Source organism: Rhineura floridana, chromosome 4 (genome assembly GCF_030035675.1).
Source record: "Rhineura floridana isolate rRhiFlo1 chromosome 4, rRhiFlo1.hap2, whole genome shotgun sequence".
NCBI lineage: Eukaryota > Metazoa > Chordata > Lepidosauria > Squamata > Rhineuridae > Rhineura > Rhineura floridana.
Window position 1 is genome coordinate 160,408,553 of NC_084483.1, and position 26,106 is coordinate 160,434,658.

At 39.3% G+C, this 26,106-nt stretch overlaps 1 protein-coding gene across 8 annotated transcripts in view; it reads right to left on the reverse strand.

Moving 5' to 3' along the window:
- ALK (ALK receptor tyrosine kinase) overlaps positions 1–26,106 on the reverse strand; it is a 731,445-nt gene that overhangs the window by 307,494 nt on the left and 397,845 nt on the right. For all 8 annotated transcript variants that reach the window (XM_061624970.1, XM_061624969.1, XM_061624972.1 and 5 more), the window contains one exon: positions 11,868–12,001. In XM_061624970.1, the coding sequence (XP_061480954.1) occupies positions 11,868–12,001 (134 nt within the window). The remainder of the gene's footprint in view (positions 1–11,867; positions 12,002–26,106) is intronic.

A 26,106-nucleotide genomic window follows, 5' to 3' on the forward strand; every position in this document is an offset into this window, starting at 1 on the left:
GTTAATGTTTTTTTGGAAAAAAAAATATTAAAATGAAACATCTAAAAAACAACGTTAAAAAACAACTTAAAAATATCTTAAAAAGCAATTCCAACACAGACTCAGACTGGTATAAGGTCTCTACATAAAAGCTTGTTGAAAGAGGAAGGCCTTCAGTAGGCATAGAAAAGATAACAGAATGGCTCTTGTCTAATATTTAAGGGGAAGGAATTTCAAAGGGTAGGTGCCACTACACTAAAGGTCCACTTCCTGTGTTGTGTGGAACAGACCTCCTGATAAGATGGTATCTGTAGCAGGCCCTCACCTGCAGAGCATAATGATCGACTGGGCATATAAATGGTATATAAAGGTACCCTGGTCCCAAGCTATATAGGGCTTTGTACACCAAAACCAGAACTTTGAACTTGTTGAAATATGGGTTTGAATTTTAAGGTGAATAAGTAAAACCATAAATACAAAGGGGAGGGGGGGAAGGAAAGAAAGTTATACAGTCTCTGGGGCAGGCTCCCCAGCTTCATCCCACCCCACCTCTTCTTTTTTTGACATAAACCTCTGACATATTTTCCCACAAAGTCATGAGTAGACAACACCATATCTTTCAAAATAAATATGAGAAGAGTTTCTAGGACTAGATCCACCAGGAAGAAAACTGTTGGGAGTGCTCTTCTGGAAGGTGGGTGGTAGTGTTGCACATGAGCTTTCATGCCCTACTAAGGTGATGTAGGGAGCAGGAAACAGTGCTCTTCTGCATGGGTCTCATCACATAACAACCATGCAGAAAAGTGGAAATTGCCAATGTTTGCTTATTCATCCCATGTCCAAAACAAAAATAAATCCAGCAAATGTAGTCGGTATTTGTTGTTGTTTCAGTCTGTTTGTTTCAGTCTGAAAACGATATGTAATTGGTGATATTTTTCCCATTTGCATTGTGTTTACATTGAAACGAATGGCTTTGCATTGAAATGAATGGTGTGGAATAACATAATTAACCATGATGAATAATGTAGTTTTTCTTGAAAGCTGGACTGCAGCAGAACAGAAACAGCAATGCATATGATGAATACAGAGTGGAATGGAAAAAGATGCCTTCTTACATCCCTACCCAGTGGTGAAGGGTTGAGAATTCTGATGGAATACAAAAGCCTCACTCACCCCCATAAAATGACATCCTATGCATGACAAGTGGGACTGCATACTATAGAGGAAAACACACAGAAATGTTGGGGCTCTGGATCACCAATTGCTATATTAAAATGTAAATGTACTGCCTTCAGGTCGATTCTGACTTATGGTGACCCTATGATTTTCATGAGGGTGAGAGGCAGTGACTGGCCCAAGGTCACCCAGTGAGCTTCATGGCTATGTGGGGATTTGAACCCTGGTCTCCCAGGAATCTTCCAACAAAGCAGCCCTCACAGCAGCTGCTGAGCTGACAGAGAAGGCTTTTCTTGCTTGCAGATACTTTGAAAGCAGAGTGCCAATTAATAGGATTACTGCTGAGGAACTTCATTTTTATTTATTTTTAAAAAAACAAACTCCAAAATATGCCTTTACAGTTACACTTCTAAGCTTGAAATCCTGAAGCTAATTGCTTCCTCTCAGGCCTGCTGAGTTTGAAAAAAATATGCTTTTATCAGACATGCCATACCATAAACACTACACATATTTTGCAAGCAGTGTGCTTCTTTCTCCCATTCTTAAATAGAAAAACTCCTGCTTTAGCCACGTTCACTTTACTGATATTAACTAAAAACAATTATTTGACATTTAGTTGTGCTTATTACTAATAAGGACTTTAATTAAGTTGTTTTTGGTGAAATGATTTAGTAAATTAATTACTCAAAAATGAAATAAAGCATTAGTAAAACTATTAAATGCCATTAATAAGTCAATACATTATTCAAATGAGCATTTATTACCAGGAATTACTAAATTACTCAATTACTAAATATTGCTGTACCAATTACTGTACTTGTGGAATGGACAAATTATTGGGTGACTGTTAATAATGTCACTTACAAATTACAATGACAGAAAAGTGGTTAGTAAATTCTTGGTTCTGGGTTCACGTATTAGTGGGAATCTTGTCACAAAATATTCATTCCTTTTTCAAATAAATATGAAGTAGATAATGCAAGGCATCTTATTGGGATATTGTTAGCTAGTGGAAAGGATGCAAACTTACCTTTTTTAAGAAAAGGAAATCAGAATGTTCAATGAATTAAAAAACTTAAAGCTACTGGTATATGGCCACAGCTAAGCTTGCGGAAAACTCTTGCAAGCCTGAAAGTCTTACATGCAATATAAGTTTGTTAAATAAAACATACTGTACTTTTGACATTGCATTGGTTACCACACAGTGCTTTGAAAAGTGGATGAATTTTAGTTCTTGTATGGAAAAAATGAAAGCCATTGCTTGTAGAAGTCCAGGATAGCTTTGTAGCTGATTTCAGTAGGCTCCTTATCAGGTTCACAAATTGCTATTAAATCTTAGCAACATCATACCAGACACAGGTCAGTAACCACCTACAGGTCTGACCCCTACCTCAGGGGAAATGGTACTGTGAGTAGAGTGTGGCATTGTACTCATTTAGGGCAGGTCCCCAAATTACTATTATTAAGGTCTGCATGGAACCTTCATGCAGGCCCTGCTTGGTGCTTTAGCATATAACTAAAAGTGGGAGAACTGTAATGACAGGAAGCAGTCGATCCAATATTCAAATCCTCAAGACTAGGGTTGCCATATTCCAGTTCCACAAATCCGAGAAGGCTAATTTGCATATTATGCAAATTATGCAAATTATTTGCATATTACTATTTGGATTGTCCAGTTGATTTGTTTTTGTGCCTAGGAATTACCACCAAAACCTGGGGAAAGATTTGAGAAATCTTTTTTTAAAAAAACTTACCATTTTCAGCCTTAAATGCCTAAACTCTAGTTTCCAACACTATGGAATAATTATTGATTAAGAGGATTTATATCCTGCCCTTCTGCTGTTAAAAACAGAGCTCAGCACAGCTTACAAATATAATAAAAACAATAAAAATGCACAATCAATATAAAAACATAACACAAAATAGCAACAAACATAAAGTAAGTCAGGGCAGCAGTACGGTTAACCATATACGATATATTTCAGAGATGTGGTGGGTGGAGAAAAACAAGAAGCCAAAATGTTAGGAAAAGGAGTCTTTCATGCCACATGCTCAGTTCTAAATACTGTTGCAGCACGTTTTACAGGTTCCTCCAGTATTACACTGGTGCAGGCACTCAAGACATTCAAAGTACCTTAAAGTTCTTAGGTTTTATAAAAGCAGAGCATTGCTTAACTCAAAATTTCTTCTCCCTTTGATCAACCACATCTACACAGGTTCCACCTCCCTACTCAAAATGAAACTGGGCCTGGAAGTGTGCAACAGCCCCACACATACCTTGTTAATTAGATTACCAATGCCAGGATGTCTGTCTTATTGACTACTCTCCTGCTCCCCCCCCCACCGGGCATCATGAAAGACCCAGTCCTGGGCTCAGAAAGAAAATAAATATCTGGTCCTCTTCAAAGTACTCATAAGCCTCTTGTTTTAATTAAAATAATAATTATAAATTCTTGTTCTTATCACTAATGGGAGTTAATTATCTTGCATATGCTGATGTTGCTTCTATGGCTGTAACGGAGTGAGGTTAAAGATAAGTGAAATGCAAATAGGAAAAAAACAACACAAAAGGCAGTAACACTTTCCTAAATGTAATACCATACCAACCACAACAAGATTCCTATGAGTAAGGCAGAAAACTAAGCATCTCACAACCAGTCAGGATTCCTAACCAAAAACCAAAAATATGATAAATGAAGAAATATTTATATAAGCATGACTATCAAATATATTTATTATTTACACAAACTGTAAAGATATTTATAGTGCAATCCTAGGTTTATTTATTCAGAAGCAAGTCCTAGTGTATTCAGTGGGGCTAACTCAAACAGGGACAGAAATGCAACCTCAAGTGATAAGCAACTTCATTCACACAACCCAAAATTCCGAATCATAAGACTCCATACACGCAGACACTCACACTGCAGATGTATAAATACATACAGCCCATATAACAGTTTATTGTCAAACCAGTTGGTCATTGCAGAAAAATCAGTATTAGTTTTAAAGAAATTAGTATGAGTTTCCTACAGAATAAAAACTGTAATACCTAAGTAAGCCCTGCCTACTTGCTTTAAAATAGGACTGGAGGGGGCCCAGAAAGAGTTAGAACACAAACACAATTCTTTTTTACATTCACTCCAAAGTCCCACTGATTTTCAGCACATTCATAACCATGTCTACCCAAAAGTAAGTCCTATTGAATTCAATGGGATTTACTCTGGGCATATGGGATTAGCATTGCTTTTACAAAAGCAAGTATTGGGAAGGTTTTCAAAACAGTGCCCAGGATCTGACTCCTGCACACAAGAGGAAAAAAACCTGAAATGTATATACTTACCCAATTTATGAGATTTTCAGATAAACGGGGGGGGGGAACCACCATTTTCTGGCATTGCAATGAGGTTTTCTAGACACTGCCTCAGGTCAATGAAACTGAAACACAACCCTGGCTTCACTGATTGGCTGCAATCCTGAACGGGTGGGGTTAAAGCTACGAAGTGCTATACAGTACTGTTTAAAGAAAGGTTTAACAGTTGGGGGGCCTGACGTTTTTATGTATATCTCGAGAACCGGACCACCTAAGGGGCTAAACGGGCGTCAGGTGGCATGCAAAGAACCCGGGTAAAACCTGGCTAACCGGACAATATGGCAACCCTACTCAGGACCCTGTAGGATAGAAAAGAAGATGGAGAAATGGTCTAGGGTTGCCAGGTCTCTGTTTTTGCCCAAACAGTCCAGATTTTCGGGTTCCTCTCCAGGTGAGTTACCCCAATCACAGGATTCTCAGCTTTCATTTTAAAGAAAAGTTTCTAGGTGGTCTGATTCAAGAGATATACACCAAAACATCAGCTGCCTTCCCTGCAACTTTTGTTAAATGAGCTCATAGCTGGCTGCACTAACCCCACCCTTTCAGGTTTGTAGCCAATAAGTGAAGTCAGGGTTGTGATTTACAAGGAATTTGTTGACCTCCAGGCAATAGCTAGAACACAATGCAAATCCAGAAAATGGTTGCCTTTTCCTGCTTGTCTAAAAATCTCATAAATTGAGTAAGTTTATAGCTTTCAGCATTAGCAAAAGTGGCCTTCTCTGTATGTTCTGGAGATGTAGAACAAAAAATCACACAGGATCTTAGTAGGTATGCACAGTAAATAATTTCAGTTATAATAAAAGTGTACATGCAGGGTTTTTTTTAATTTACTTGCAAAAATAGCATATTATACACGTTATCTTTCAAATAATTTTTGAATAGAAATGTTAAATAAGGGTTTGTTGTTTGTTGTTATATGCCTTCAAGTTGATTACGACTTTGATGCCAGTACTTTTCTAATTATGAGGAATCAAACAAGTTAAATTTTTTCTGGGCTGTTGAAGAGGGCAGTTTATTTGTTTAATTCATAACCTGTTTTGAAAACCTTCCCAGTATGAAGCTTTAATCCTATACTCACTTTTCTGGGAGTAAAGCTTCACTGCTAATCCCATGTACTTGGAGTAAAGCCCATTTAATTCAATAGGACTTACTTTTGAGTAGACATTAGTAGGATTGTGCAATAGGACTTTTGAGTGAACTTGAGAATCAATGGGACATTTGAGGGAGCATAGCAAAGGATTGTGTTGTAAATCTTTCTCCTTCCAATCCTCTTTTTAAAGCAATAAGGCAGGGCTTATGTAGGTATCACTGCTTTTATTATGTAGGAAATTAATACTTTAAAAAAATGTTCTGCAATTACTAACTGGTTTTGAAAATAAACTATTACATGGTGTGTATGAATTCTTACATCTCCAGTGTATATGGTGCCTTTCCAATGACCCTGTGAGGTAGGGTTGCCAACTGGAAGCCAAGGCAGCTCACAACAAGAAATAAATCCATTTAAAATCCAATAACCATAAAAACAAGTATAAAACAGTTACAAAACAGCTTAAAGTGGCATGATTCTGAATTTTGGGTTGGGTGAGTGAAGTTCTTATCACCTGAGGTTGCAGTTCTCTGCACGTTTCCCTGTTTGAATAAGCCCCACTGAATAAATTGGGACTTGCTTCTGAGTAAACATGCATAGGAATTAGGGTTGCCAGGTCCATGGCCTGAGTCTGATCCTGTATCTTTAGGAGAAGAGAAAGTCAGCCAAGTCAGGTGTTCTTGCAACTCTGTAATGGGAAAAACCACAAGGTAGAATTCTCCCTTCCCCCTGCACAACTTTTAAAGATACATAAGACCTCTTGGAGGCTGGGCCTGGCAACCTTTTGGAAAAGGAAGGAAGAAAGCAGCTTTCAGTGCCCCCCATCCCCCACCTTGGCAAGCCTAGAGCTGCTAACATGGGAGACTCCCTATAGGCTTAATCACTTAATGGGTTAACACCACAGAGATTAGAAGGCAAGGCTACAGAGTCTTTCCCACATTAAGGGCTCTCTAGACTTGACTCTATAGGGCTAGGCTTGATTTTTAATCTCTATTATAAACTTGGCTTGCTTCCTCTATTTTGGAGCTTGGATTATTCCAGTGGAGGGGACCAGAGAGAAAAAGAGAGAGAGATGTACTGCAGTGCTATGTTGTGAGTAAACAACAACAACAACAACAACATATTGGGGGGGGAATCCAGTGTCGGGGTAAAGCCACTGAAGTTCAGAGAAAACAGGTTCTCTCCACAAAGACAGAGAATATGCGGACCACTGACGAATCTAGTGCTAAATCTGAATTCAGTGGAATTTTTGCCCATCCCTAATTTTAATGTCAGTTGCCCCTGGAAGCTATGTTTCCCAGTATCTCATGACCTGAGGCAGGTGTGTATGGAGGGATAGCAAAGAGAAGGGGAGAAAGTGTGAGAGATCAAGAGATCCTGACCTCTCTTCATCTCAGATGCCACAGCCATACAACTATTATTATTATTATTATTATTATTATTATTATTATTATTATTATTATTATTATTATTATTATTATTATTATTATTATTATTAATAATAATAATAATAATAATAATAACAACAATAATAATACTAATATTAATATTAATAATGATATTTATTAGTTACTTTTTTCCAAAATGGAACTCAAAGCGACTTACAAAAAAACAATTGTGCTCAAAGTGGCTTACAACAAAAGCAAACAATTACAAAAACAATTTCATAATAAAATAATACAACAGCAGTAATAAAACAATAAATGTCACAGCAAACACAAAACCCCTTTTCAATACTATAAGTATAACATTATAAATACCACAGAAGAGGAGAAGGAGTGAGGGTAGAGAGAAGGAAATAGATATCTCTACACTGCAGCTGCCACTACCACAGTAGCAGTCACCAGGTAAGGTGGTTTGGGAGTCAATCATCTCATCATTAGTTTATTTGTATGCCACTTTTCCATGGTAAAACATGTTTAAAGCAGCTGACAGCATCAGGAAAATTTGCATAATAAAATATAGCAACACTACAAGATAATAATTCCTAACAATTACAAAGCATAAGATTTAAATCAATGGTCATACGTACATTAAAAGGTCAAACTTCTCAAGGTAATAAATATATACTAAGAGTAAACAATCCACTAATAATTCATCCTAAAGTCAAACAACAGAAATGCAAATGCAAAAACATAATCCAAATAGCAGCAAAACCAGTACAGTTTAGCAAAAATGAAACATTGCCCCCAGCAACAACTCCTAAATTGGTCTGATCCAGGCCTCACCCTGCTATGCCAGATGGAAATGAGCAAGATGGAAGCAGAGACCAGGTCTTCAAAGGGGTGGTAATTTTAAGAAAAAGACAAAGGGACACACACCCCGTGCAGCGAACTCTGACTTTATGTGTAATTGCTGGGCCTGGTCTTAGTCAAGATGGGAGAACTTATTCATCTTTATGTGAATAATATATCTGGGCTCCTGCTGGTAGGAAGGGTGGGATATAAATAAATAAATATAAAAGGCCAATATTCAATTAAATAGTTGGGCTATGACAAGGATTAGCACATGCACAAAGGTAAATCCCCTCCCTCTCCTCTCCCATGCACACCCTGCGCCATACACAAATCTGCCTCAGAAGGTTGGAGGAATCTTCAGAACATATCTGGGGGGGCCTGGGGGAGAGGAAGGACAGGGAGAAAATGTTCCATTGCACAAGGAGAAATGCTTAACACAAAATGTTAGATACAACCCCAAATAAAGTACTTCTTCACACATGACATAATTAATTATGAAAGTTGCAAGTAGTGATTTAAATTAGACAAGTGCATGGGATGTCCAGAGCTATTGGCCATGATACTACCTGAAAACAATTGTAATTTTTAAAATGGAAGTTTGTATATTAGATGCCTTGTGGGCTCCACTGTGGAGCTGAAAGTCAGGTTAGAAACCATTTTACAAACAAATAAACAAACCTCTGTGTTTAGGGGCCACATACTTTTGAAAACCAGTTTCATATGTTCCTCATGCACTCATTTTAACTGTTTTTACTATCTAGTGGCCCATCTCTCCTTCTCCTTCTCTTGAATACATACTTCGCCAGTTTAAAATAATGCACTGCCTCCAATGGTACTATTCATAAGGTGTTTTAGTTACTACACGACCAAAAACAAAACTTACAGCATCTTGAATGTTAAATTTTTCACACTTGCCCTGAACTAAGAAATATTATGCACAAGTAATTCAAATCACCAAATCAATCATGTTTTATTGATTAGAGACAACATTGAATTTCATTTGACATCAGTAAGAGTAACAGCCTATTCAAGATAGAGTTACAGTGCTGTGTTAAATACTAATCACAGAATGGTACAGAAATGGAAAAGATCTGGATATTGCTGGGTAGTAATAGGCATAGAAAGTAATGCTCAAGATTCTACAACAAAGGCTCTTAGCATATATGGAACGAGAAGTGCCACATGTCCAAGCTGGATTTAGAAAGGGAAGAGGTACCAGAGATCATATCGCAAACATACGTTGGATAATGGAAAGGACCAAGGAATTTCAGAAGGAAATCACCCAGTGCTTTATAGATTACAGCAAAGCCTTTGATTGTGTAGATCATGAAAAACTATGGAATGCTTTAAAAGAAATGGAGATGACACAGCACCTGATTGTCCTGATGCGCAACCTATACTCTGGACAAGAGGCTACTGTAAGGACAAAATATGGAGAAACTGATTGGTTCCCAGTTGAAAAGGGTGTGAGACCGGGGTGTATTTTATCACCCTATTTGTTTAATCTACATGCAGAACATATCATACGGAAAGAGGGATTGGACCAAGATGAAAGAGGTGTGAAAATTGGAGGGAGAAATATCAATAATTTAAGATATGCAGACAATACCATACTACTAGTTATTGTACTCGGGTCCTTCTTGTGAGCTTGTAGGCCACTGTGAGAACAGAATGCTGGACTAGATGGGTCTTTGGCCTGACCTAGCAGACTCTTCTTATGTTCTTATGACCGGGTGAGGAAGCCCTGTTCTTTGACTAATGTCAGTGCAGCTTTTCTTGAAAACTTTAAAGGAGTGAAAAAAGTGGATAAGGAAATATCAACTCATTTGAAATATGGTGTTGGCAGAGCGCTTTGAGCATACCATGGACCACAAAAAAGACCAATAATTGGGTGTTAGAACAAATTAAACCAGAACTATGACTGGAAGCTAAAATGATGAAACTGAGGTTATCATACTTTGGACACATCATGAGAAGACTAGAAAAGACAATAATGCTGTGAAAAACAGAAGGGAGTAGAAAAAGAGGAAGGCCAAACCAGAGATGGATTGATTCCATAAAGGAAGCCACAGACCTTATTTATTTATTTATTAGATTTATTAGTCGCCCATCTGGCTGGTTGTCCAGCCACTCTGGGCAACGTACAGAATAAAAACATACAAATATATTAAAACATTAAAATCTCAACAATATAAAAAACCTAACCCAACTCAAAAGCCTGTCTGAACAGCCAGGTCTTCAAGGCCCGGCAGAAGCTCATCATAGCGGGGGCGTGACGGAGATAGTTTGATCTGAACAGGGTGGTTCATGACAGATGCTATTGGAGGTCACTGATTCATAGGGTTGCCATAAGTCGTAATTGACTTGAAGGCACATATCAACAACAACAATAAGAAATAAGTGTAAAGATTAAACAGAGTCAGAGCAAATGCATCACTCATGTCAGGCCAGCTTGACTAGGCCTTCACTTAGCTCTTTTTATACGATTAGGCTATGTTGGTGTGCTGGTTTATTCTGTCTATTTGCTGTGGAATTGTTTATACTTTTGCACGCCACCCCAATCTCCAAGTGGTGAGAGATCTCTAGGGGTTCCTGCAGTTACCCATGGTTTGGTTTCCTTGGAAAAAAGGCCAGCAGAGACTGTGGTGTCTTTTAGGAAATATGGTTTTTATTTACACATATTCCAACCTGAGCTTAAGATGGACATGTTTACAACAGATGCTATTGGAGGACGCTGATTCATAGGGTCACCATAAGTCAAAATTGACTGGAAGGCACTTAACAACAACAAATAGGCATAGGCTGCGAATATGGGGGACTTGGATCCAAGGGGAGGGGCAGCGCTTTATGTAGAGTAAAACTGAATGCACTCTAGCCTCTGTCCCTGTCTTTTGAATTTCGAACTATGGTAAGGGCTCTGCCTAGGTAAGATGCAAAACATCCTTTAAAAATGTCATTAGAATTACCAAAACTTTTTTTTGCTTCTTTTGAAATTTTTGAGATGTTTTGCCTGAGAAGCGTCCAAATTAATTTCAAATTTCATTTTAGGTTCAGAATAAATTTGATTTAGGGATTTGTGGTCCCTCTTCAAAAATTTTTCTTGTCTTATTGAAACTCTTTTGGCTTTTCTCAAACAGATTCCCAAATTTGATTTGAACTACCTTTTACGCAATACGTTGGTGACTGACAACTCTAATTTATTTATATACCACTGTTCCTTTAAGGACCCAGAGTAGTGCAAATGGTCTCCCTTTTTATCCTTAAAATAGATCTGTGAGGCAGAATAGGAAGAGAGCACAGGGCTATACTTCAGCGGTAGAACACCTGCTTTGCATGCAGAAAGTCCCAGGTTCAATCCCGGGTATCTCCGGGTAGGGCTGGGAAAGACTCCCTACTTGAAACCCTGGAGAGCCACTGCCAGTCAGGGTGGACAATGCTGAGCTAGATAGACCAGTGGTCTGACTCAGTATAAGGCAGCCTCCTATGTTATGATGAGAGACAGAGTGTGCATGATAGCACATTATGGCTGAGATGACACTTGGACAAAGGTCTATCTAAATCCAACATATTAACCGCTATACCACACTGGCTTGATAGCACCTACCATGGGAGTGAGCTAATGGCGACTAGCTACACTGGCTACAGCAACACATTACCCTGAGCCCCTACTCCTTGATAACTGGTTAAAAGACTGCACCCTAAGACTGCAATCCTACACACACTTAAAAACTCAACTGGACATAGCAGGGCTTACTTCGGGATAAACATGCACAGAATTGCACTACACATACAAGAGACTTAAAATTAGCTCCCTTTCTTTAGAAACAAATGTTTGAGTTTTTTCTTTGTTTGAGCAAAATAACTGGTGACATTGTTAACATATTTCCCTTCAGTGACCAAAGCAGCACCATTTTGCTATTAGTTCCAATACTCCTGTTCAGAAACACTGAAAAATGGGATGCTACTGTCCCACAACCTTCTAAGCAGAATATGTTAGAATGGGGAAAGAATGCAGTACCTTTGCCTGTGCTGCAGTTCTTCATAGCAAACGAATCAACGACAGCTACACTTCTATTCCCACTAGCAGTAAATTCCAAGGAGATCCGAAAAGGTTTCTCGAGGTGTCCAATTCTTTCCTGGAGAAGCACCCATCTGATTTCATTGCACACCAAGAAGAGAAAATAGAAGAAAAGCAGGGTAAGAAAAAGAGCTAGCTTGCAAGAAGCGCAGTTCTGCATCTGCCCCATCATTTTGACTCTATACTGGGCTGTCTTCCTATTACTTTTCCCTAACATGAGCACTTGTTTTGTTTTTAAAAAAAATTAATTTAAATTTTAAATATCTATCTATATGTGTGTGTGTGTGTGTGTATACACACACACACACACACACATGAAATGTTTGTTTTGGTGGAAGTTTGTTGCTGTGCAATTCCACAGACAATTTTTAAAAAGTGTGCATGCACTGGTAAACACATACCTTGTGCATGCCCACAATGGACTTCAGGCTTCTAGAACTCACAGATGGTGGGGGGAGTACTAATTGAGGGGAGGGGATAACAACATGCTGCCATGGATGTTCCCCAGCAAGCACCAACCACTCATGGGAAACATCGAAATAGATTTTAAAATCTTAAAATTGAAAGTGCTCATGTGTGGATGACAGCACAGAAACAACTGAAGAGAAAAATCGACTCACGTATGCATCAACACCCTAGCATGGACATAGCAGCTGAGTTGTCCATGTGCAGCATTTCAGGAAATTTTCTTCATGTTACCATAGCTATTTTTGTTAAAGTTTCAGAGGATTGAGATAATTGCTTTACATCGAAATCCAGTCACCTTAAAGCAGGAATGGGGAACCTGTGGTTCTCCAGATGTTGTTACACTCCAGCTCCCATCAGCTCCAGCCAGAATGGCCAATAGTCAGGGATGATGGGAGTTGTAATCCAGAACATATGTAGGGCCACGAGGGTCAATTCCTTACTTTAAACCCAATGATTTAGTGGTTGTCTTCTGTAACCTGCTTTCTGGCTGTAAGAAAATTTTGGTTATGATTGATTAATTCATGCTGGTTTCTGTAACTGTGGTTGCATGGTGATGCAATATGGCCAGAATGGAGTTGTAACTACTTATCTTCTACAGTTTCTTAAGCTGTGCGTGTCCAGCAATTCCTTCCTGTATGCCAGCAACTGAACCTCTACTCCTGGATACAGCATCTCAAGATCACAAACCAGCTGCACCCTTATCTTTCTGCTACATTTTATTTATTTATATTTTACCCTACTTTTCAGCCTCAAAGAAAAACAAAATACTAAACAAGATAAAACAAAATGGGCCCTGCCCTCAGTCTTTTTTATATACATACCCTGGGGTGTTTTTATATATATATATAAAAACACCCCAGGGTATGGTCTTAATACACATCAGACCGCTGCCTTACTGAAGCTAAGCAGGTCTGAGTCTGATCAGTATCTAGATGAGAGACCGCCTGGGAACTATGCAGGTGGGATATAAATGCAATCAAATAAATGTATAAAAAGACATAACATAAAAGGACAATGGATGGGAGGGAGGAAGAAATTAATGCAGGTGCCAGTTCTTAGCTCCTCAAGTGATAATATTATGGGGATATGAAAACACACTTCATCAAAGTGGGGAAGATGAGGTTCATTTTAACATTGATAGTTTTCAGTTTCATGTGGCAGCTATCCTCCAAATTTTATTTATCTATTATTGAACAGAATTTATATACCACTTAATAATCAAAACCTGTATGTGGTTTACATAAAATATACATTAAAATTAGCAATAAGATCAGATATTAGACAATTTAGCCTAGTTTTAAAACATAAAAGCAGTTTTAAAAATATTCTATGAAAAATATTTTGTTTATTTATAAAAGTATTTAGATATTGCTATTCATAAAAAATCAGTGATTTACAACATATATAAATACAGAATAAAACCATATAAAATTTAAAACCAGAAATGATTAACTATTGCAGAAAGATATCTTCTCTATTGCCTGCATAAGCCTGGTAACATAGAAAAGTTTTCAGCAGGCATTTAAAAGTCATAGTCATGCCACTTGCCTCTGTACTTAAAGTAGTTGGACCATTTTTCTATAAATGTCTACTGCTCTCTCATGGAAATGCAGTTGAGTTTTTATTCTTTTTTTCTTTCTTTTTTAATTGCAGCTGGTGTTGTTTTGATAATTTTTCAACAGGCCTTTTCAGGCACCTGTTCTTTTGTTTCTTTCCAGATGACCAACTGCAATAAGCTAAACAAGAAATCTTATTTGCTTTTATGCAGTGTTCTTTTCTCTTTTTGGTGACCCAGAGGAATCCGTGAAGAGAAATTAAAAGAGCCCAAAGAACAGGCCTGTGAAAAAAGTCTCCAAAACTTTTCATCACTAAACATTTATCTCCCTTTTCCCCACTCTAAGACAATATGAGTAGTGTTTCCTGATCCTTAGCCACTCATGGGGCCAGGACTACAGCAGAGGGAGGAAGAGATGCCTGGGCCGTCTGTTCTACTGAGAAGCCAGGCTCTTCCCTTCACCACATTATACTGGGCAGCTGCCATTCCATCAGGCTGAAAAGCAATGCAGGACCACTTGTGTAACTGGGGGACTAGCAACTTGGTCTCTTCCTTTCCCAGCTGGTCATTTGAAGAACTTATAGCTATGTATATCTGAAGTCACTAGGTATCAGTAGGTTATAACACCCATTTTCTTATTTATCCTGACAAAAGGCCTCTGAAGTGTTTTATTCCCATTTTGCAGACTTAATAACATTAGCCTGCAAAAAGTGGGCCTATAATAAAATGTTGCAGTGAGGAATGTACCTCTTCAGGGTGCCATGCATTCTTCAAGGATGCTCAGTTCTATCCATTCCCCCTCCTCCTGGTTTTCCATCCCACACCCCAACAGTCAACTGTATGTGTCTGTTGAGGAGGTGTGAAGAATCTTTTTCAGACTGAGGGCCACATTCCATTCTGGGCAACCTTCCAAGGGCCACATGGCAGTAGTGGGTTGGGCCAGAGATAAATGTGGGTGGAGCAATGAATGTAAATTTTCCCTAGTTTCTAGTTTCCCTAGTAGGCTAGTTTCTACATATCCTTACACCCTTCTCCATGCGGCCAACTAAGAGGCATTATCTAGTCCCTAACTGGCAGTATCATAAGTTGCTATTTGGACTAGGGAGTTTCTTTTTTCCTCTATGATTACTTTTCCTTTAATAATAACATGACTACCATGCTGAGTGGTGTTCTCTAAATATTCCATGACATTCAGTTTCTCAAAGCTTCTAGTACTATGCAAACCCAGGACCCGATTGACAACTATGCTAAATATGCTCTGGTGTATAACAGTAAGAATTATAAAAGAAATTAAAGAACAACAATAAAGTGGAGTGACAAATTGTAAGCATTTAAAAGATGCATTTTTTAAAAAAATGAACGTAAGAGAAAGAAGCCAGTGCAAAGAAAGAAGACATCGTATTTACAAGCAAGAAAAATGAGAGAAGCTCAACATGAAGATACCATAATTTTTTATGGATAAAGGAAGACCAGTGAGAAGCTAATTATAATCATCAAGCCGACATACAATAAGAGAATGAATAAGAATTTTAGTGGTATCTCCAGAAAGAAAAATATTTTAAAAGACCAATAAGTTAATAATAACATGATTTTGAAAGGACCTGAATCTGCAGTCAAGAAAACCAACTTTTTATCCTTGTTACATTACTTGGAAGCAGAAGCTCTGGCCCCAACTACCGCAAAATTTGAAACATGGTACCCTAGTTCATTACCAATAACAAAACAGGAAACATTTCCAGCAATGCTGATTTCCACAAGTTGGATGCCTCTCTCTGTGCAGATGTGCTGGCAGAGATAACAGTATGATGTACAGGTCAGAGAACTGAGGAGTCCCAAATATGCTTCAGCATGAAGCTTCCCATGTTCTTTAGCTCAGCCTTATGTGAGTCTTTGAAACATCTGGCAACAAAGCAGCTGAACCCATGTCACTTGAAGTCCTAACAGAGAATTATTCCCTCAGAAGCAGGGGTCTGAGCTAGCTGTGGAGGTGATTTACACTGAAATGCAGGAGCATTTGTGTGTCACACGAAACATTCCTTACTGTTTCCAAGACAGATGGATTTTAATTCCAGGTACATGGTAGCCCTCAACAAATGATTTCTGTTTCTTTGCTACTGCTAACCCCCTGGCTAAACGTGTCAAGAGTTTTAGGAATTGCTTCTCTGAGTTACTGGTGCAATAAACTTTACTTTCAAATTCTCTAGTCTCTCATAGTTTACCACAGAAACTATATTAAACTTTAGGCACTGATGCTGGGCAGGTTGTTGCTGGAATTCAGGACAGTGGAAGGCCCACTTGGGGCCAGATTAATTTAAAACATCTGCAACTTGAGTGCCTTGAAACAGTTTTGTTTCTGAAGTGAGTGATTCACATGAGAAGACCGGGTGGTTTTCAGGCCAAGTTTTACAAAGCAGGTGCCTGCATCCCAAACAAAATCCCCCGAAGCACAAATACACCACTAATTGCCATTTTTGTATCAGCCACCTTGGCAGAGGTGACACAGAATGAAAACCCCACAGAGTTGTCTTCAATCCTAGAGATGGGGCCGTGGTTGAGGTATACTGCAGGGTCTGCTTGGAACTTTTTTGCTTTTGTTTTTTTGTTGTGGCTGTTTCCCATGTGTGTTCTCTCTCTCTCTCATTCTGAAAAGAGAGGCTTCAGTTCATAGTTCTGAAAACCTAGCTCAAGCCAGACTGCATTTGAAACTAGAATGTCAAAGGAGTGGAAATATCTTGTTCTATAGCGGGATGTGGTACAGGCCAATTTATATCAGCTGCTACGTTAACTATTCATATTTCCATCCGATTTCAGTTAGAAGTCTTTCACCACTTTTGATGCAATAACTTGTTTTATATAAAATAACCCTGCTGCTGAGCTATGGGAAAGGATCTTAAAATACCGTATTATATATTTACTGTACTTCATTTATGTTCTACCTTCCTTCTACAGAATTCAAGGTGGAATGCATAAGGGTTTCCAGGAAAATCTTCCATCCAAACACTGCCCAGACCTCCCTAACTTTAGCAAGTTTGCTGCATCATGCACTTTCAGACCATGGCAGGATTGGGAAAAAAGTAAATGGCTCTGACTGTCTTTGAGGCCTCCTATCAACTCTACAGCACCTAAAACTCAAATCCATAGAGACACAGAATGTCTATATGAAAAGTTGGGCAGGCTCCTGTTTCTTTAATAACTGTGTAGAAAAGGAGATTGCAGCAGGTGGAGTTTTTCCTTAACCTTGCATGACAGGCTGCATGTGCCAAACAATTTCCTCTTCTAGACAACTATTGAAGGCAGAGGTACCCTGGCCTTCTTTGTAGTCATCTGTTTCAGAGGTCATCTGTCCTCTTCTCATTATACACTCACTCTTGTTTCGACAGTATCGTTCCTACTGCCTTGAACTAAAATGTGGGCAGAGAAAAGGTTAAATCTATTTGCTCTAAATCTAGAGCTGAGCGATGTTTATCTCAAACGTATAAAGAAAAGGTCATTACTTTGGCTTAGTATTCCAAGAGTCAAAATATGAATGGGTTTCCATTAAAAGTTCCAAAGGGCTATGATGAAAAGATCCTGCATCTCACACCAAACACATGGGAATGGCTACCCCAGTGCATGTTTATGAGACTTCTGAACTCTGAGATACTCTGACTTTGCTTAAGGTTACCAGAAAATTTTATTTTAAGATAGCCACTTATTCTTTAAAGCCTGTACCTTATTTCTAATACATTGTAACTCTACAAAACATATACTTATTTCCAAGTGTGATGGCTTCACATATTTGCTTAATCAAACATGTCAAAATTCTTATACTGTTACCATCTGCTGCCTGACTATGATGAAGAAAGGTCCAGCTATGAATCTATCACAATGGCAGAAACCAGTACAGCATCAAAGGCATGAATACAAAAAAATCACATCCCCCAAATCCTTTAGGTCTAATGACAGAGCTAAACTTTTGATTCCACATTCTCTTCAATGACTTGACAGGGATATCTGAAGTGATACATTTCACAATGACTTTTGTAGCCCATTAATGGCAAAATATATGTTACTGGAAGAGTCAGTAAAAAGATGGAGCCGAATAAGGGATAATGGATAAAGCAGTGGGGTCTTCAAATAAGCACATTCAAGAGGTTCTCTTTGAAACTGTTAGTTCTGAAAATGATGAACTGGAGCACACAGGTGGAACAATACACTTCCTCCTCCAGTACTCAGCATCATTTGCCCCCTGACAATAAAGATGAATAAATCACTTCTTCAAAATAATGTGTAACCTCTTGAAACTAAAGCCTACGAGGAGCAACAGAATATAGTATTTATTTTTATTTAGAATGTTCACATCCTTGCTTTTGGCTGCAAGATCCTTCAAAGTGGTTTATAACACAGATTAATAATCAAACAGAATAAAAGCACAATAATGTCAAAATAAAATACAAAAGAAATGAAAATTTAAAAACAGGTCAGTACTAAGAAACATTTTCAATAGGATGTAAAGTTAAAGCAACATAAAATCTTGGTGAAATAAAACTGTCTTGACCACTTGCTGAAAGGCTAAAGAAAAGGGAACCAATCCTAAGGCACAGCATCCCAAAGTCTCAGAACATCTACTGAAAAGGCCCTTTCAAGCCTGCTGTCAGCAGCACCCAGCATAGTGAGGCAAATGCAGAGTTTCACGGGATCCATCATAGAGCCCATCACTGATGGTGCTGGCATCCTTTAAATATATATATATATATAAAATGAAAGAAAACGGTTGTTTTGGTCCCCTGCAATGAATCATAAGCCAGTGTATTTATTATTAATTAGACTTATTAGTTGCTTGTTACCTAAAAGGTCTCCAAATGACTTACATTTAAAACATAAATACAAATACATTATACCACAGAAGAAAAATCATGTCCTACAATTCATTAATGTACGTATAACACACATAAAAAGAAAATAAAAATAAACAGTAAATCTCATAACAGCCATAGGAAGCTTTGGCAGCAAACTTACAGTAAAATCTATTCAATCCATTAAACGCCTGGGGAAAGGGTATGTTTTGACCCGGCACTGAAAAGATGTCAACAAAGCCAGAGGCAGACCTCACTGGGGACAGTATTTCATAGATGGGGAGCCACAACTGAAAAATTCCTCCCTTGTCCTCATCCTCTGAGCCTCCCTCAAAGGAGAAACCTTGACGTTAATATAAAAGTCTTTGGACAATGGACTTAACTAAATTTTTGGTTTAATTTGTTTGTATTTAATGTAGAGGTGGTAAAGAGGTTGTCCAAATGCTCCTTGAAAAGCCCAAATGTCAATTAGTTTAATTAGCTCGATTAATGTTTTTGGAAGCATTTAAGCATCTGATTCTACTGTGGAGCATTCAGATAACTACCGAATGTTCTATATTCAGCCTGGTCTTACAAATCAAGACATTTGCTATGCATGGAAAATAAGCCAAAAAAGCAGTGAATTTTACCCCCAAATGAGAATACAAATCAGTGTAAAGTTTTATCCAGGCCAGTAATAAATTAGTTTGCTCTGCATACTGTTTCTGTAGAAACAAGAGTCCCCTGTATTATCTTGTTCACAAGGTCTTTTGTATATTGCACTTCCTAAGAGACTTCTATGTGTTAGAGGTAATATTTGGTCTTGTTTACAGAAGTAGAACAAAGTGTAATGGGATGCTAATCATGTGACACCTTTATTGCAGTCTTTATCATGTTCACTCCATGACACTTATGTGTGACATGTCCTGGCTCCTGACCAGAGAAGCAGACTCAGGACTCGAAGACTGGGTTTTGCACAGAGTTTTATTCAAGAGGTTAGCACAGGAAAGTAGCATCAAAACATACTTGACATGAATTAGGATACAGAACACCAACAGGTGCACTAGACTGTGAAAGCAATGGAAAATTGTTGCAACAAAGCTGTCACCCCAAGACACTCCAAATAAAAGAGAGGGGGTGGGCACTCTACTAGCATTAGCTAAATCAGTCTTTGAGTTAAATCAGCCTTTGAAGCAAGGAGAGGGTTTCTCCGGGGAAAGGGGGATAATTTCACAAGCTGTAACCATCTCTTCTCCCATCTGTGAGACCTTGGGGAAACTGTCAGCTCTGACTCTGTGAGAGATTCTCTCTCCTTATCTCTCTGAAATTGTCCAGCAGATTCATTAAGGCCTGGCTACTGAATGAATAAGCCTGGGCTAGGTGCCAGCAATGAGGGTAGACTATATTCATTGCTCTTCGCTGGGGGGGGGCTGCCTAGGCCTTCCTGTGCACAAACACTAACAGGACCACTGGGCGCAGGGCTGACAGAGGTCTCAGGAAGCATTTCCTCCATGGTTTCACCAGACCCCCAACATTTGCAACCCCCTTCCCTTTCTCCCAATCTTGCCAAATGTTCTCCATGGTGCCCATGATATAACAGAGCATTTTAATCTCTGTTTTATCCATTGAGAAAGTATTGGTATGGTAACTGTTAAAAGTACAATAGCAGGAATTCAGTTTGTAACTTAAGGGTTAAAGCAGGCTAATTGATGCGTACAGACATAGGAAGGAAAACAGGGCAGGCAAGGAGACTGAGAGACTGGAGACAGCTCTCAAGGCAGGCGAAGGCTCCAGGCAGAGGACAGAAACCAGAGTGTGTTTTTGCTGCGAGAAACCAGGACACCTAAAGAGATACTGCTCAATCTAGAAGGCTGAGCAATGTAGTAGGGTTTCTGGAATGACAAAAGGCCAGAGCTTGGAAAAGTTACTTTTTTGAACTACAACTCCCATCAGCCCAATCCAGTAGCCATGCTGGCTGGGGCTGATGGGAGTTGTAGTTCAAAAAAGTAACTTTTCCAAGCTCTGCAAAAGGCAGCAGCAAGTGGAACCACAACAGACAAATGGAGCGGCTACATCTAAGTTCCTCAGAGAGGTTACTCAGAGTAACTCAGAGGCTGGAGTATTGACTTAGGGCCAACAAGCCACTTTGACCACAGCAATACAAAAGACAAAATCTTCCTTGCCAATGGGAAAAACATTGTTATGGAGGGGGGTTGACAGGGATTTATAAGTTTATTTATTTATTTATTTATTATTTGATTTATATCCCGCCCTTCCTCCCAGCAGGAGCCCTGGGCGGCAAACAAAAGTGCTAAGTTGTGCTCTACCATCTGAGGCAAATGCAAGATCATAATGAAGAATATCTTGTATGTGACCGACCTAAAAAGGGGGCTTATCTCACTGAAACAGCTACAAGCAACAGCCTTTCAGTGCACTTCCAAAGGAAGAAGTGCACCATTCAGAAGAGAAGACATTCTAGCCATGGGAGTTACGGGTGACTGCTTGTACAAGCTTATCAATGGTTAAAAAGAAGTTGGAACAGCCTCCCAAATCACCCACAAGTGCATTCACCTCTGGTACAGACATCTAGGGGATAGAAACCCTGAAGCAATCAAGGAAACCAGTAAAGTGTTACCAGGATCTTTTCTCTCTCCATCTTGTTATTTAAGTGACTTTGCTAACAATAGCTGCTTGCTCAAAATCACACTGTGGGTTAAAAAGCTGTGATATAAACTCAGACCTCAACAACATATTACCCAATAAATTAATGAAATAATGTTCAACTAATAAAACCTTTACTAATTAAAAATGATGAACACCCTAAAGAAAATTGCCCATCTCCCTCAGGGAACAAAAGGCCTGCCTTAAATGTTATACCAGGTGGGTAAAAACCCAACAACTTACATGTACATGGTCCACATGGCAGATAATTTAAACCACGTCACTGGTGCATACTGGCAATGTAGTAATGTTGCATGCACTACTGTTGGTTATCCACAGGCTCTTGTGACCCTTTTAAATGTAATGTTGCTTACACAAAGTCCTGCATGACTCTTTTTTTTAAAAAAAAATAGTGCTCATATTTAATGAACCTACAAGCCATGCCTCTGGATTCCATCGCACCCCCCAATGTTAGACATAATATTATGGCCTCCATTGTAGCTTAATACAAAATATTGATAGCCTGAGCAGAGCATCACAAAATTTATGAGACAAGACCCCCTGCAATCATTTATTTTCTTACACAGTTACACCAGGCCTCAAATACAGTAATACCTCGCATTAACGTATTCAATGGGACCAGAGCGAGTACGTAAACCGAAAATGTCCTTAAAGTGAAGCGCTACCTTTTAAAACTTTTTTTCCCTCTCCTTCATGCGGAGCCTCAAAGCCCTGCACTAAAGCCTCTGCTGCTGCGCTGCCGCGCCTCTCAGCTAATCGCGATCGTGCCTCCCAGCTGATTTGCGGTGGCGCGATCGCGTCTATTTCCACCCCACGTGCTAAAGCCTCTGCTGTTGCGCTGCCGCGCCTCTCCCTAACCCTAACCCTGTAAGTGGTTTGCTAGCTGTGTTTCTGGAGAAATACAGGCATATGGAGCATGTATGTTATAGCGAGGCGATGTTAAGCGAAGCGACGTTAACCGGTGTATGCCTGTAGTCACTTTAGCATCTTAATTAATTTTGAATGTAGCCGAATGTGAAATGACAGATTGTTCCATTTTGAAGCTGAACAAGACTATAACAACAAACAGCCCAAAGTATCTGAACTGGGGTGGAGGTAGGGGTGGAGGTAGGGGTGGGGAAATGACAAAAAAGCTACATCTTTATCATCCAGCCAGTAACTCAAGAAAGTGTCCTTGTCACAAATGAATTGAAGTGTATAAATAGGAACCTCACATTTATCTCTAATGCTTTCTTTCTAAGAAATGGTTGGCGACAATAGTTGTGTCAAAGTACTTCAGATCAGCCCTCCTGCTTCCACTTAATTCCATGCATTCCAATGAAGGAATGATGAGAACCTGTTTCACAGAAAAGCCAGTGTGTTAATGAGAGATAAAAATGGGGGGGGGATTGGTAGGATTCTGAGAGAGACTCTTCTCTCAACTAAGGAATGAATCTGTGACAGGAAATCCAAAGATAATCCCCCTCCCTCCACAGATATTGTTCTGTATTTACAGCTGGTGAAATGGCTCCTCCATAATAATGTTGCATGATCAAATCGAGCAGAAGGAACTATCAACAGATGCTGTATGAAGTGTGAACAAATTAGATCCATTCCTAGTTGCAGGACCAAGAAAATGAAAAGAACATTCCATTCGCCTTGGCTGACCATAACCGTTGAGGGAAAAGGAAGGGAAAAAAGAAAAAGAAAAGTGTGAACTGAACCATAGGAAGGCTGTCAGGGTCTTTGCTCATTAGATAAGATAGAACGTATGTGGTATTTCCCTATGATTATTTTTAATTATTCTTGTTAACTTTATTGGGTTTTATTGATCTTCAAATTACTAAGAAGAAATTACAGCAGTTGTGCTTTGCTTTTGAGGTTGGTTATCTGCTTTTTGACAGGATCTATTCTTGACAGAACCTAATTAGCTCCAAATTACTTTGTTTTAGTCTTTCTCAAGGCATGAGCTAGGCCACTAGTGAGGACATAGTGAGACAGTAGCCAAGAAGAGTCTATCTTTTATCTGATCTCTTCCAATGCACATTTTAACAATGCGCCAGAATGCCTCAATTCTTATGTCATTTAGGATGCAGTCCTGTACCTGATTACCCAGGAGTAAGCCCCATTGAACTCATTGGGACTAACTTCAGAGTAGACAAGTACAGTATGCTCACCATCCTGATGTTGCTGAACTACAACTCCCATAATCTCTGACAATTGGCCATGCCTGCTAGTTCCCCACACAGTTGCTCTGTAAGTAGTGTTTTGAAACATCTGTTTTTCACAAGAATTTGCTTTGTACATGGGCTCCTCAAGGACTTCCAACTTGCTGTGGACTCATGAGACAAGAACAGGTGCTGTTTGCCAGTTGATGACCTCCACAAGATTAGAATCAGAATTGTTCAGTACCACAGAACTTTCAATGAGTTCACCAGCCAGAACAAACCCCCAATTTTGCATAGTCCACTAGAACTATATTAATAGGAACTGCCCATTCTGCCTTCTCCAACCACAAATGCAATTTGCCTTTGCCTGTTTCTTATCAGACTGATAACACTGCTTCATCTTTTTTTGTTGGCAGCTTCTGTTCACCCAACATATGAAGTGGATTTGGTGTGCCCCCCCCAAGTGATGCCACTTGGCTGTCAGTCCATCAGTAGGGGAATATCTGCCTATCAGCCTAACTCTTCTATGACAAGCAATCTGTACTTTGTTTTGATTATGTTTGGTAAGGATTAAATAGATATTATGTTGACTTAGCCCACTGACATAGTTTTAAAAAAAAACACTAACATAGTGGAATATCCATTCTATATCAGGAAGCACTTACATTCTCATGCTTGGTACTTTGCAGTGTTCAAAGCACTTCATGTACATTAGGGTAAGTCAGTGTTCCTACCCCCATAGTACAGATGAGGGCTGAGTCTGGACGTGTAACAACTTCCCAAAAGTGACTTCATGGCAAAGATGAGATCTGAACCAGTAAGGTCCTGGTTCACAACTCAGTTTTGTATATATACCACCTGTTTACATGCCACGACTGGGTAGGCTATGTTACACTACCTCTTTACTCCAGCCATAATTGAAAGTGCTAGTGATTACCTTTAAACCTCTAAATGGGTTGAGTCTGGGACACCTGAAGGACTACTTACTCCCATATCATCCTTCCTGCTTCTTAAGAATTATTGGAGAGGATCTTCTCCAGGTGTGATTGATTGGGATGCAACCAATAATTCTCTCTTTTTTAAAAAAAAAAAAGTATTAATTTTCAAAGAGAACAATGTACAACAAATTATATTATCTTGTTCATGCTTTTCTCGAATAAACAACCAAACATAAAATATAAACTTATGCAGTATGATTCTCTGAAAGTGTAAGGTTACCATACCATTGGAGGACACTATTCATATTGGGAGTATCTTACTGACATCAACATTTTCACTGTAATACATGCACATAACCTCTCCACATAGACCCACGCGTACATGGAAGATGAATGATCTCTTTCTTGTTAACAAAGTTAATGAAGGGAGACCATATTTTCTTAAACTTGTCATTTTTTTGTTAGACCACAAACCACTCTTCTATACTGAGTCAAGTGTTCCAACAAAGCAATCTCCCACACCCTTTCTAACCAGCCCGAGTGTGAGGGTCCTATAGGATCTTTCCAGTGCCTCGCTATTTCCATGCAGACTTCAGTAAACAATAAAGTGATCAGCTCCCTATGATTTACCTTAGGATTCAAATCACTCTCTAGGGATATCAACGCCAAGGATGGGTCTTTAACTACATTCTGTAGCATCTCTTGGGATACTTCAGTGAAGATACTTGTCCAAAACTCAGACACCACCCCACAATTCCACCAGAGGTGCATTAATGTTCCTTGTTACTGCATCCCCTCCAACATAATAGTGACGCTAGACCTGTAATGTGAGAGAGTCTAACTGGGGTCCAGTGGCATCTTAATAGGGTTTTTTATATTGTCTCTTGTATATGAGCTGATGTGATATTCAAGGAGGGAGATGTCTCCATTTCACCTCTTCTATTTGGATGTTTGTCATCTTCCCAAGCCCAACAAAAGGTATCCATGTTTCCCATTTTATCATCAATGAGTATCTTATACATAAAGGAGGCTGACCTATTTAATGCAATGTTTGAAGAAGTACAATGCCACCCTAGGCTCCCACTGGGAGGAAGGGCAGGATATTAATACAATGATGTTCAAATGAAGTGAGGGAACGTAGACATACCCCACCCCTTAGTAGCCTCTTAATAAAAGTCATGACCTGTAGAATGCTAAATCAACTGATTCGGAGACCACACAGTTTTTCTCTCAGAGGCTTCAGTTATTGGGCGGCTCCTCTCCACTAGGTCTTCAATCCTGAACAAACCTCTGTCTTTCCGTCTCGAAACTTGGTATTTTTCAGGAGGGAAGAAATCTGGGTGGTCAAGGAAAGGGATTAGCGGGGAGTCTGTGACGCCCTTCCCTGGCTCTCCCTGTCAGGTTCCTACCTGCTCGTGGTTACTGCCTGTCACTAGGCACCACCAGGGACTCCACCAGTCCGGACTGTCCTTTTTTATGGTTTCTCTCCCCGCTCTAGCACAGATCTCAACAGATCCCCCTGCTAGGCAGCACCACCAGTCACATCCTATAACCAGTATTCCCAGAGACTCTGCC